The sequence below is a fragment of the Convolutriloba macropyga genome, chromosome 5, assembly GCF_964194025.1.
Source record: "Convolutriloba macropyga chromosome 5, txConMacr16.3, whole genome shotgun sequence".
In the NCBI taxonomy this organism is placed as follows: Eukaryota; Metazoa; Xenacoelomorpha; order Acoela; family Convolutidae; genus Convolutriloba; species Convolutriloba macropyga.
The window spans coordinates 70,765,314-70,780,121 of NC_134472.1; the positions used below are offsets into that span (position 1 = coordinate 70,765,314).

At 34.9% G+C, this 14,808-nt stretch overlaps 1 protein-coding gene across 2 annotated transcripts in view; it reads right to left on the bottom strand.

Moving 5' to 3' along the window:
- The window catches only part of LOC142339608 (cyclin-L1-like), a 174,721-nt gene that overhangs the window by 21,157 nt on the left and 138,756 nt on the right, over nt 1–14,808 (bottom strand). For both annotated transcript variants that reach the window (XM_075389766.1, XM_075389767.1), the window contains exons 6-7: nt 13,988–14,049; nt 12,380–12,479 (exon numbers count right to left, since the gene is read on the bottom strand). In XM_075389766.1, coding sequence (XP_075245881.1) covers nt 12,380–12,479; nt 13,988–14,049 — 162 coding nt within the window. The remainder of the gene's footprint in view (nt 1–12,379; nt 12,480–13,987; nt 14,050–14,808) is intronic.

The window sequence follows — 14,808 nt, forward strand, 5'->3', positions numbered from 1 at the left end:
ATCATGCGAAAGGCGAAATAAAACTCGAATCAGCCCAGAAAGCGCCGCCGAAGTGTTTGTGCTAAGCACCCACAAAATGTACTAGAAAATCAAAGTTGTAACAGAAGTCAAGCTGAGAGCGTTTCTTTTACCCACTAGAGAAAAATAGATCTTAAAGAAATACGAACTTGCATAAAAAGTACCAAAAGCTAATTTTCTGCAACTATACCTCTGAAGCGCGTTTATTAAAACTTAATGGACCGAGAGAACAATCAAACATACAGCAAGGCGGGGGATAAGAGCAATGCTTATTTGATTCAGACAAAAATCTGACAAAAATAACAAAAAATTAAAATATCAGTTATTGAATTTTTCACGCCAAAAACGATAAAAACTATTTTTTAAAAAAAATGAGCACTGAATTGATAGTATTTAAAATGGGCTTCAGAGAAAAACTGAAAAAGAAGATTTCAGCGCCTGCATTTTTCTTCTCAAACACGATTTAAAATTTAATATTGAATAATGAGAATATATGCTCTTATAATTGTGAAGAATAATAGGACATCTATTTTATATCGATTATCTCTGCAAACATTGCATTTTAAATAATTGTTTAAAAGAGAAAATTGATAAAAAATTTAAATGGTCTGTAGTTCTCAATGCAACAAAAACAGACAAAAAGACGCCACAGTAACAGGTATATATATATATATATATATATATATATATATATATATATATATATACAAGCTTGATAAAAAACAAGCCAGCGTTAACTTCTTTAAATTATCGAAACATTTCAAACCCAAAAATGACAACGTATAAATTTTACTATAGTCTAATGATCTTTCAGTCTAAATAGTACTGAAATTAAAACGATAAATCGTGTCGCTCTCTATAAATGACAGTCAAATAACTACAAATTAAAGATCTTATAAGATTAAAAGAAAGTATGTTTAAACTTCCAATAGAAAGTATGTTTTAAAAAAACACTGCCAACATAAAGTAGAAAAAAACATAGCTGGCAGATTGCCGGAAAATAGCCACGATAGACTCTTGTGGACTTCCATGGAATTGAAACAACTAAAAAATAAGATAGACAGATTGACCACCAGTCATTTAACAGACCACTGGACTTTTTGGGTTAGATTCGGGCTGTCATTTTTATGACACATACGCTCTATGAGGAAAAAACCCTAGTACAGCTTTTCCAAAAATAATATTCGAAATCAAAAACTCAAGACTCTAACACTCAAGAATTAGGGCATATACATTTGGCACTACTTAGATGTACACTAGTGATCTTTAACTCGTAAATGCTCATAAAATTTGAAGTTCATTGAGTTAGTTCAAAAGTCACTTTTTGAGAGAGGTGAGTCACGCAATTGATCTCAAAGCAGAACAAATGACGTCACGCACACAAATTTTTACCGCAAAGCAGTAGAACTCACTGAAAATGAAAAAGTCAATGGTCGAAAGAATCATCGATGGAGACCACGAAATAAAAAACAACCACGATGTCCCCAATAATAGCCACTGTCGCTTCGCGGCTATTAAACAAACAAAATAAGCACTAATAAATTTTAACTATCGAAAACCTTTGAAACGCTAAAATGACAACGTACAAATTTTACTATAGTCTTATGATCTTTCAGTCTAAATAGTACTGAATTAAAACGATAAATCGTGTCGCTCTCTACAAATGACAGTCAAATAACTACAAATTAAAGATCTTATAAGATTAAAAGAAAGTAAGTTTAAACTTCCTGTTCCAATTACTATAAAAAAAAAACTGCCAACATAAAGTAGAAAAAAACAGCCGGCAGATTGCGGGAAAATAGCCACGATACTCTTGTGGCCTTCCATGGAACTGATACAACTAAAAAATAAGATAGACAGATTGACCACCAGTCACTTAACAGACCACTGGACTTTTGGGGTCACATTCGGGCTGTCATTTTTATGACACATACGCTCTGAGGAAAAAAATCTAGTACAGCTTTTACAAAAATAATATTCGAAATCAAACACTCAAGACTCTAACACTCAAGAATTAGGGCATATACGTTTGGCACTACTTAGATGTACACTAGTGATCTTAAACTAGTAAAAGCTCATAAAAATTGAAAATCATTGATTGAGTTAAGAAGTCATTTTTTGAGTGAGGTGTGTCACGCAATTGACCTAAAAGCAGAACAAATAAAGTCACGCACACAAATTTTTACAGCAAAGCAGTAGAACTCACTGAAATTGAAAAAGTCAATGGTCGCAAGAATCATCGATGGAGACGACGAATTAAAAAACAACCACAATGTCTCCAATAGCCACTGTCGCTTCGCGGCTATTAAACAAACAAAATAAGCACTAATGTATTTTAACTATCGAAAAACTTTGGAACGCTGAAATGAAAATGTATATAATTTTACTATAGTCTAATGAATTCAGTCTAAAAAGTGCTGAAATAAAAACGATAAAATTCATTTGTTAGAGAAATTTCTCGGAAAATAAAATCTCGTCGCTCTTTTTAAAAGACAGTCAAGTAACTACAAGTTTATGTTTAAACTTCCTGTTACAAATTATTATCAAAGAAGACTGATCTAAAACGACAGAGAACTCCCGAACGGATTAGAAACTTAACTGAGAACATCCCGCTTACGCAGTAGAGGGAATATTGAAAATACTTAAAAATACCGAATTGCATAAAAAGTACCAAAAAAAACTTTTTTTGCAACTATGCGCCGGAAATGGTTATTAAAAGTTGCTGTACAATGAGCTGAATCATATCTACAGCAAGGTGGGAAGAATAAGAGAAATATTTACCTAGTTCAAGAAAATTAGAGAGAAACATCAAACCGTTAAAAAATCAGTTTTCGAATTTTTCATGCCAAAAACGATAAAATTTATTTTTGAACAATGATAACATAAGGTGATACAACAGCGCCAATCAATCGAAAAACTTTATTGACTATCCTTAAAACTATTTCATTTAAAAATCAAATTTTAGTCTTGAACTGCTTTGGTAACTTGTGACATAATTGAGCACTGAAATGATGTGATATTTAAAGGAAGAAACCACGCATTGTGGTCCAATTTTCAATATTTTTTTAGCGTATATCACCTGTACGCTATAAATTGAATACCCGGGGGCTGAGCTTTGATGTTTTTGAAAAAAAAACTGGCCAATAAACGTTTTCGCAGGAAATTGCTGCACTGCAGGATTAATACTTCTAGTCCACTAGTCAATTGATCGATCGAAGAACTGTGATCCCAACTTTAGGATTGTTGTTTTCGCAAATATAAATTTTAAAATTTTCGAGAAAATAAGAACCTAGCATTTTTAGGGCACTGATTAAAGCTAGTTTATCTGCTAATGTTATTAGCCGTCTCCCATTTGCTATCACCATCAATCCATATTTACTACTTGGAGGGCTAAACTTTGCAAAATTAATTAACACAATAAACCCACTTTTTGCCAGAAAACGAGATTTGAGATTCGTAGCCAGGGGAACCTAATTTCTACGTAGCAGCGTGTTATATAACATATATTGTATTTTGGGTGCGGGCATGAACACACCGGGGAAGCGGATGGGTAAAAATGAACTATTTCGGCGCACTTTTCAATTCATTTTTTGTAGTTAAAATCGATTGAGCCGATTCAATTTTTGTAGCCATCAGGCAAACTTATTTAACTTTTGCGCAAAATCTAAACAAATTAGGCACTCAAAGAACGCCACAAAATACATTGCACGCTGTTAAGTGCTATAGTGCCCCTAACAACTGTTTATATATTAGCATTAAAAAGGATTGTAGTAATCAGTAAACTATACTATTTTTTTCAAATTATTACACTCTACTCCCCTATATTACAAATTATTATTTCTTCTCCCCTTGTTAAAATACGAAATTCGAGGGTATTCGAAATATGGCGCGCAGGAAAATTCGAGAAAATATCGGCCTAATTGAGGAAGGGGATCACAGTTGAAATTCTGTAAATTTACAACATACAAAAAAGTTGACTGTGCTATCTTCAGCTACTTTCAAGTGAAGACAAATGTTAGGGACATTTTAGTACCTTATAGCGTCAAATGGATTTCGTAGTGCCGTCAAGTGTTTTAACTGGTACTCGCCTAATGTTCACAAACTCTTAGCAGAAAATTCTCAATTATTTGCTATAAAAATTCTTAAGGTTAAAACACTTTTAGCGTAATATCCCTTCACTTGCAGTCACGCACAGAACTCAAGCTGCTTAGTGGTAGAAGTCGCCGGAAAAAGATCATAGACTTCATGGCGCGTGATCAAATGGTCGCAACAAACTTTGAGAGCTGAGAAAAACCACAGTGAGACAAATAACAATCTCGCTACTGCAACGCACACGCAGCTTAACAAAAAATACTGAACGTTAAATAGAAATTTTTCCAACTTTCAAATATAAGGCTCAACTGTCAATATTTTCAACTGTCAATATATTTTTTAATTCTTTGCTTCTCTCGTAAAGTTAAGGTTGCCAAAACCATTATTTGTGAATTTAATATATATCAAAATCAGTCAGAAAAATAGGCAAGCCATTCAACCCCAATTGGATATAGAAAATTGAACATATTGCAATAAAAATGATTAAATCCTAAAGATCACCCAAAATCGACTTTAGTTAAAAATTACTCTGCAACGACTCTTGGAAGATGAAATTTTATGTACCCTGCCTTCGATGGGAGAGGGGGTTAGGGGGGAGTACAGGTTCATTTATTAGAGATTATTATAGCTCACTGCAAGATCTGAAGGATCTATTCAGTTTCGCCCCCCAGTTTAGTATTCATAAAACTAAAGCGTAGCCAGGGGAACCTAATTTCTACGTAGCAGCGTGTTATATAACATATATTGTATTTTGGGTGCGGGCATGAACACACCGGGGAAGCGGATGGGTAAAAATGAACTATTTCGGCGCACTTTTCAATTCATTTTTTGTAGTTAAAATCGATTGAGCCGATTCAATTTTTGTAGCCATCAGGCAAACTTATTTAACTTTTGCGTAAAATCTAAACAAATTAGGCACTCAAAGAACGCCACAAAATACATTGCACGCTGTTAAGTGCTATAGTGCCCCTAACAACTATTTATATATTAGCATTAAAAAGGATTGTAGTAATCAGTAAACTATACTATTTTTTTCAAATTATTACACTCTACTCCCCTATATTACAAATTATTATTTCTTCTCCCCTTGTTAAAATACGAAATTCGAGGGTATTCGAAATATGGCGCGCAGGAAAATTCGAGAAAATATCGGCCTAATTGAGGAAGGGGATCACAGTTGAAATTCTGTAAATTTACAACATACAAAAAAGTTGACTGTGCTATCTTCAGCTACTTTCAAATGAAGACAAATGTTAGGGACATTTTAGTACCTCATAGCGTCAAATGGATTTCGTAGTGCCGTCAAGTATTTTAACTGGTACTCGCCTAATGTTCACAAACTCTTAGCAGAAAATTCTCAATTATTTGCTATAAAAATTCTTAAGGTTAAAACACTTAGCGTAATATCCCTTCACTTGCAGTCACGCACAGAACTCAAGCTGCTTAGTGGTAGAAGTCGCCGGAAAAAGATCATAGACTTCATGGCGCGTGATCAAATGGTCGCAACAAACTTTGAGAGCTGAGAAAAACCACAGTGAGACAAATAACAATCTCGCTACTGCAACGCACACGCAGCTTAACAAAAAATACTGAACGTTAAATAGAAATTTTTCCAACTTTCAAATATAAGGCTCAACTGTCAATATTTTCAACTGTCAATATATTTTTTAATTCTTTGCTTCTCTCGTAAAGTTAAGGTTGCCAAAACCATTATTTGTGAATTTAATATATATCAAAATCAGTCAGAAAAATAGGCAAGCCATTCAACCCCAATTGGATATAGAAAATTGAACATATTGCAATAAAAATGATTAAATCCTAAAGATCACCAAAAATCGACTTTAGTTAAAAATTACTCTGCGACGACTCTTGGAAGATGAAATTTTATGTACCCTGCCTTCGATGGGAGAGGGGGTTAGGGGGGAGTACAGGTTCATTTATTAGAGATTATTATAGCTCACTGCAAGATCTGAAGGATCTATTCAGTTTCGCCCCCCAGTTTAGTATTCATAAAACTAAAGCGTAGCCAGGGGAACCTAATTTCTACGTAGCAGCGTGTTATATAACATATATTGTATTTTGGGTGCGGGCATGAACACACCGGGGAAGCGGATGGGTAAAAATGAACTATTTCGGCGCACTTTTCAATTCATTTTTTGTAGTTAAAATCGATTGAGCCGATTCAATTTTTGTAGCCATCAGGCAAACTTATTTAACTTTTGCGCAAAATCTAAACAAATTAGGCACTCAAAGAACGCCACAAAATACATTGCACGCTGTTAAGTGCTATAGTGCCCCTAACAACTGTTTATATATTAGCATTAAAAAGGATTGTAGTAATCAGTAAACTATACTATTTTTTTCAAATTATTACACTCTACTCCCCTATATTACAAATTATTATTTCTTCTCCCCTTGTTAAAATACGAAATTCGAGGGTATTCGAAATATGGCGCGCAGGAAAATTCGAGAAAATATCGGCCTAATTGAGGAAGGGGATCACAGTTGAAATTCTGTAAATTTACAACATACAAAAAAGTTGACTGTGCTATCTTCAGCTACTTTCAAGTGAAGACAAATGTTAGGGACATTTTAGTACCTCATAGCGTCAAATGGATTTCGTAGTGCCGTCAAGTATTTTAACTGGTACTCGCCTAATGTTCACAAACTCTTAGCAGAAAATTCTCAATTATTTGCTATAAAAATTCTTAAGGTTAAAACACTTTTAGCGTAATATCCCTTCACTTGCAGTCACGCACAGAACTCAAGCTGCTTAGTGGTAGAAGTCGCCGGAAAAAGATCATAGACTTCATGGCGCGTGATCAAATGGTCGCAACAAACTTTGAGAGCTGAGAAAAACCACAGTGAGACAAATAACAATCTCGCTACTGCAACGCACACGCAGCTTAACAAAAAATACTGAACGTTAAATAGAAATTTTTCCAACTTTCAAATATAAGGCTCAACTGTCAATATTTTCAACTGTCAATATATTTTTTAATTCTTTGCTTCTCTCGTAAAGTTAAGGTTGCCAAAACCATTATTTGTGAATTTAATATATATCAAAATCAGTCAGAAAAATAGGCAAGCCATTCAACCCCAATTGGATATAGAAAATTGAACATATTGCAATAAAAATGATTAAATCCTAAAGATCACCCAAAATCGACTTTAGTTAAAAATTACTCTGCAACGACTCTTGGAAGATGAAATTTCTTGTACCCTGCCTTCGATGGGAGAGGGGGTTAGGGGGGAATACAGGTTCACTTATTAGAGATTATTATAGCTCACTGCAAGATCTGAAGGATCTATTCAGTTTCGCCCCCAGTTTAGTATTCATAAAACTAAAGCGTAGCCAGGGGAACCTAATTTCTACGTAGCAGCGTGTTATATAACATATATTGTATTTTGGGTGCGGGCATGAACACACCGGGGAAGCGGATGGGTAAAAATGAACTATTTCGGCGCACTTTTCAATTCATTTTTTGTAGTTAAAATCGATTGAGCCGATTCAATTTTTGTAGCCATCAGGCAAACTTATTTAACTTTTGTGCAAAATCTAAACAAATTAGGCACTCAAAGAACGCCACAAAATACATTGCACGCTGTTAAGTGCTATAGTGCCCCTAACAACTGTTTATATATTAGCATTAAAAAGGATTGTAGTAATCAGTAAACTATACTATTTTTTTCAAATTATTACACTCTACTCCCCTATATTACAAATTATTATTTCTTCTCCCCTTGGTAAAATACGAAATTCGAGGGTATTCGAAATATGGCGCGCAGGAAAATTCGAGAAAATATCGGCCTAATTGAGGAAGGGGATCACAGTTGAAATTCTGTAAATTTACAACATACAAAAAAGTTGACTGTGCTATCTTCAGCTACTTTCAAGTGAAAACAAATGTTAGGGACATTTTAGTACCTCATAGCGTCAAATGGATTTCGTAGTGCCGTCAAGTGTTTTAACTGGTACTCGCCTAATGTTCACAAACTCTTAGCAGAAAATTCTCAATTATTTGCTATAAAAATTCTTAAGGTTAAAACACTTTTAGCGTAATATCCCTTCACTTGCAGTCACGCACAGAACTCAAGCTGCTTAGTGGTAGAAGTCGCCGGAAAAAGATCATAGACTTCATGGCGCGTGATCAAGTGGTCGCAACAAACTTTGAGAGCTGAGAAAAACCACAGTGAGACAAATAACAATCTCGCTACTGCAACGCACACGCAGCTTAACGAAAAATACTGAACGTTAAATAGAAATTTTTCCAACTTTCAAATATAAGGCTCAACTGTCAATATTTTCAACTGTCAATATATTTTTTTAATTCTTTGCTTCTCTCGTAAAGTTAAGGTTGCCAAAACCATTATTTGTGAATTTAATATATATCAAAATCAGTCAGAAAAATAGGCAAGCCATTCAACCCCAATTGGATATAGAAAATTGAACATATTGCAATAAAAATGATTAAATCCTAAAGATCACCCAAAATCGACTTTAGTTGAAAAATTACTCTGGAACGACTCTTGGAAGATGAAATTTCTTGTACCCTGCCTTCGATGGGAGAGGGGGTTAGGGGGGAGTACAGGTTCACTTGGGCGTTTCAAAAAACTTCATTAGAGATTATTATAGCTCACAGGAAGATCTGAAGGATCTATTCAGTTTCGCCCCCCAGCTTAGTATTCATAAAACTTAAGCGTAGCCAGGGGAACCTTCTAATTTCTACGTAGCAACGTGTTATATAACATATATTGTATTTTGGGGGCGGGCATGAACACACCGGGGAAGCGGATGGGTAAAAATGAACTATTTCGGCGCACTTTTCAATTCACTTTTTGTAGTAAACTGCCAACAATTGAGTTCAACTGCTTAAAATTATGAATGAGAGCGATTTAGATCACGCAAAACAAAATTTAAAAAATACATAAAAGTCAAAAGAATCCTCATAATAGTAAAAAAAGAAATGTTTACAATAATTACTTCAAAAATCGTTTGAGGGCAATTGATAACATACCATGTGGATTGGCAGAAAATAGCCAAGAGCTTTGCAGATTTGCGGTCTCAAAAAAGTAATGAGAAGCCGAAAAAAAATTCTCTTTTTTTAATTGGTGAGATGTTGTATTTCGATTACGAATTTGTTTATAATTTTGAATAAATTGTTGCTGCCTACACTAGCTGCTCTCCAATAACCTTCGATTAGAGTTGGCACCCACTCAACTGATCTACTCTCCTTGATTTTTTTTTAAAGTTATTTTTGAGACAGAGGTCAAGTGTGACTAAAAAATAATGAAGCGAAAGAAAAACCTTGCTCCACTAAAAGAAAAAAGCGCGAAAAATGACGCCTGCAAGATGCTCAAAAAATCATGCACGCAATTCATTCAAAACTTCATAGATGCATAAAGAAAAAGCATAAGTCCTGGCCTACAATTTGAAGAACTTTCATTCAGTAAATAAAAAGATTAAGAACTAAAATGACAAGAAATGGGCTCGGAAAACCATTTCGAAATAAAATCCGATAAAAAAATTGGAAGCAGTAAAAATCGGAGTCAAATAGCCACATGTGAAAAAAAGTTGAAAACAAAAGTCATCCAAAACGAAGTTGTAAAAGATCTGATCTTTCTAATAACTTCGATCATAACGAGGTTTGATAATGGTAAATAATTTGCAAAATCATCAGGATCACGATTAAGGTTTTTAACGGAAGGTTTATCAACCGCTTGTTTAAGATCCTGAGGGAAAATTCCCTTTTCCAAAGAAAAATTGATGAGGTTCAATACTACAAAAAACGAATAAGAATGATTAGGAAGATATTAGGAAGAAACCTAATTAAAGATTTTACAATCCCTGTCGGAATCCTGTCTACCGCTGATGTACTAGTCGTGAAAGCTGTAAGTTGTTTTTTCAAATCATTCAGGGATGACAAAGTGCAGGCGCATAACTGTTTATTTCTCAACGAGGCGATCTCTTGTCACTCAGCTGCCTGAATTGACGCAAACATATTCCCAACTTTGCATAACTCACTGATATCTGTAGCAAGAATCTCTTTATTTTCACATTTTCATTCGAAGTAAAATTAACTTACACTCCAGCCAACCACTCCATGTTGAAACTATCAACTTCATTATACCATTGAATTTGAACCAACAAAGGGTGAAAACAAATTTCTAGTAAAAAAATTAAAGAACAATTTTGTTCGAAATTGTGCATTAGTTGCGGTTCCAAAGACATTGTATATAACATATTATCTTGTATAAATTAATCGTGTTCAATAAATAACTATCAAATGATGGGACAAAGGAAACCAAGGATTCATCTCAAAAAAGGAGAAAAATCAAACGAACAGAGCTGGCATATTGCCAGAAAATAGCCCCAATAGCCTCGTAGATCTGCAGTCTCAAAAAAACAGTACAGACAGACCAAAAAATCCTCTTTTCATTGGAGGCTGAGATGTTTTATATTTTCACTAAAAATCTATGTTTTTGCGGCCTCTATTAGCTGCTCTCTAATAACCTTCATTTAGAGTGACACACACCCATTTGACCTCATCTCTTTGGATTAAAGTAAATAAAGGACACTTTTAAAGTGAGGAAGTCATTTTTGTGAGTGAGGTAAGTCAAGTGTGACCAAATATTTAATCACGCAAACTCGCTCCACTAAGAGCGGTAAGTGACGTCACGCACGCACTTCAGTTGAAATTGCATGAACGAATGAACAAAAAGCAGATTTGAAGTGGTTGTGACGTCATATGGTCGTAACAAAAATCGTTACAAAGAAATATAAAAAAAAACTAAGAGAAGGCCAATAATAGCCCCAGCTATTGCTGTGCGGCTATTAAAAAGAAAACAATTGAGGACAAAGACTCAATAACTGTTCAAGTCAAATTAATAAACCAATTCTGCTAATTCACTGAGCACCTACGTGAGCACCTACCTACCACTGAGCAGATTACCAGAATAGCTGCGAAATGATAGACTTGCGTGCCGTATAATAAAGATAGAAACAAATAGATCCAAATTAAAAAAAAACCGACGCCGCTCAAAAAACTAGAAAAACATTCAGCGATAAATTAATAAAGCTTGTTAACATTCATTCCGCAGAAGCCTTTAATTAGGGACCTTTACTGCATATAAAGGTTCCTTTGACCTTAAAGTAATTCAAATTAAACTGAAGTTTTAAAGTGCAGAAGTCAGTTTATTGAGTGAGGTTAGTCACCTATGATCAAAATCTAATCACGCAAATGATTTTAAAACCTTTGGTAGAGAGATAATAAGAAAAGACATGACGCACGCAAACGCCGCTAGTGGGACGAAAAAGTCATTCAGAAAACTTGACTTTCTCAGATTTGCTGAGTGAAAAAATAAAACGAAAAAGAGCGTCAGACGACGAAACAATAGAACATAGGACAAGTCTTCACGTAAACTTCAAAGAATTTTCAAAAAAAAGAAAAAAAACAAAAAAAAACAGAAAATCAATGTCATAATGCCGCATGTCAACAAAAACAACACTAGCGAGAAATGGAAATTTGGTTCAAACAAAAAACTAGGCCTAGTATGAACTATGAATGGATTGGGAAAACCATTTAGAAAAACCCAATCCAAAAATCGAAAAAACAGTAAAAAATCAAAGTGATATTGCCGCATGTGAACAACAAAACCACTAGCGAGAAAACGAATTTTTGTTCAAACACCGTTTTCTCACTCTACTTTAAAAATAGAGCAAAAAATATTCACGCCGCAAAACCTCTCGCTTTTTCGCTCCTTTTCCAGTTTCGGCGTGACCAAAATCACTACTCCAATTTGACTTCAAAAATTATGAAAATTTGTGAACAGATTTTAAAAAAAAAGACAGCGCCCCAATACAATTCAAATTCTTTGAATTGTAAAAACCAAGAGCACCGCAATATAGCTCCACTCAGCTTCGCAGCTATACAAAACACTTTCAGCTCTTTGAATTCTTTTTTACCAATTTGGCCTTAAATCTTAGGTTTAACGTGCGGTATTTCCTGATTCAAATACGAAACCAAAAATACCGTTCGAACATTTGATTAAAAAAAGTATATCAATGAAAAATCCTAGCCCCCTTGTTATCCAGCTTCTACCGGCCAGTGATTTTAAAAATGCCAAGCAGCAACTTGTGTGTAAAACCATGTGGTTACCGAAACGATTCGAGGCAGGGAGTGACCAACAGCATGAGGTCGCTTAACAATGTATTCATTTAGCGAGACAATTTCAAGACTGTGCCGTGGTTTAAAAAAACTATAAACACCTTGTGTTGTCTTGCAGACAAATAAATGCAGGCACAGGCTATCGTGTCGGGGGAATAGCGAACGAATATGTCGGTCCGCAATCCGTCGTTCATGTAATTCCTAAACACACAACATACATACTGCACAACCTCACCTCCATGCGTTCGGTAATTGAATTGAAGGTTGAAGATTGCTTTGGTTGATCGAGATTGATATTAAACTACATCGAAAGACAAACAACCTAAATAAATAGCAACAACTAAGGTGTACATTAGGAATCAAAACAACATTGCAGTCTTTGGCGCCAGGTCAGTTTTCTCAAGGCCAGTGATGCCATCTGTTCACGCGAGTGCGTTGAAACCGAAGCCTGAAAAGACACTAGAATCAAACAGCAGCGAACAGTCCAAAAAAATGAACACCTATAAAACCCTATGACTAAATTTGTTAACATTCACGTTTGAGCAATTTTAGTTGCCATTTTGCTAACTCGAGCAATTACATAATAACTTGATGGCTACTTCTTTTTTTAAAAAAAACTTTTCATACTCATAGATTGCTATTACCAATAATAATGGTCGGTTAAACTTCTGCTTTTGATATTTCAGCTATTTGATAACTACTGTCATTTTTAACGCCAAATGTGATAAGTTTGACCAGGAGTGCTCTTAACAACTAGTACTCGTTCAACTGCTGTTTTGTAAACCAAACCAAACCACTAAACCATTCTCTGCCCCTGTCGCCGCCTCTCGCTCGCACATTGAGCTGCTAGGCAACGAGGTGAGAGGGTCAGGAAGGACTCACTCAAACTGCCAGGGTGCATTCATTGATGAGAAGTGAGAAGAAGAGCAGCCGTAGCTTCTCGAACCAAGTCACCACACTGTGGTTTGGTTGCCATCAACGGGCAAAGGGCTATAAGGAAAAGAGCAAGTTAACAAGGCGCCTTCTCAACCAAAACCACATACAGTACAAAAAGCCAAGCTCATTCTCAAACACACCTTTTATCAACAATTTCCGATTTCTTCCTTCTTAGCACCTTTATTATCAACTTTTTTCTTTGAAAAATGCAAATTCAAACCTGATAGCCGACATATCAAATGGTATGTTTAATTGAATTGCTATGCCTGCTAAAGAATCTGATTATTTTTGAGTTTTCGCCATCTATCAAGTAGCTTACACAATCAATTGCCTTTGCAAAGTTACCACTTCAAAAAAAATTAGTGTGAGGTATACCACTCTCTAGCAAGTAGTTGACTTACATACTCCTTAAAACATGAGATCCTACCAATACAAAAAAAATAATTAGTAAAACTGATTGTCAGACGAAGTTCAATTCTCTCGATCGACCAAAAACAACTCCAGAAAGTAATCGAACAAATTCATCTTTATGCATTTACCTCTTTGAATATAACTTTGTGAATAAACTATAGTCAATGCTAAAAGTCTACTCCTTGGACCTTTTTTAGCCTCATCAATAAATGGTCGAAAAAAATGTGACGCTTTGCATAATCTGGTAGATGTACACGTAAGCAATTAAAAATTGGATGCCTATATAAATTCGAAGTAGCATAAGATGAAAGGGTTCCAAAACTTTCGGAAGAGAGTAAATTTTTAGGGGTTAAGATACTAACCATGCAGTTTGCAGGACACGTCTCTTATCACAGCCGAGGGCCTGTAGGAAACATGTGATCAGCTGAAAAGACACAGACACATCTGGTTAATTCCGGTTACACAAAGTCGATCATCACAACTTTTTTGACAAGTAGACTTAATAAAATATTTTTTGCATTTCCCTTTGATCGTGCGTTAATTTTTTTCTAAAAATTGCCATCCTACGCCACATTTTTGTTAATACACGTTCTAAGATTTTTCGCTCAATTCTGTCTTGTTTTGTCCGTATCTGTTGATTTTGATGTTTAGAACAATTTTATGAAGCTACAAGCATTTTTCAAAAATCTTAAGCCCTACCCATTGCTAAATATAGCCGGCAGAATGCAAGAATTGCCGTAAAACTTGCCTAAACATTGGAATGAATAGACAGATACAGAATTGCGTTGACTACGGTGTCACCAATAGAGTGCAGTTACCCATATAATACCCATCTATAAAAATTAGTGTTTCAAACATTTTTTATTCTAAATCAAAATGCTTGCATTAAGTTTTCAACTATGCATTATTAATGAAACCTTTCAATTATTGACCTCGGATAGCTTCAGAGTAACCTTAATTGACCTCAATGTAAGAGTTAAAAAGTCATTTAGAGGCTGAGGTAAGTCACTTTTGATCACAAAAAATATTAGCGCAATTAATCTTTCAAAACTGATTTCCAGTAAGTTTTAACTATGATGCCATGCACATAAAAACAGCAGAAGAGCATTAAAAGTTGCATAAACGTATGAAGAAAAATCGCTTGAGGTTTGAAAGAATGTTTAAGAAGATACCCGGAAGATTG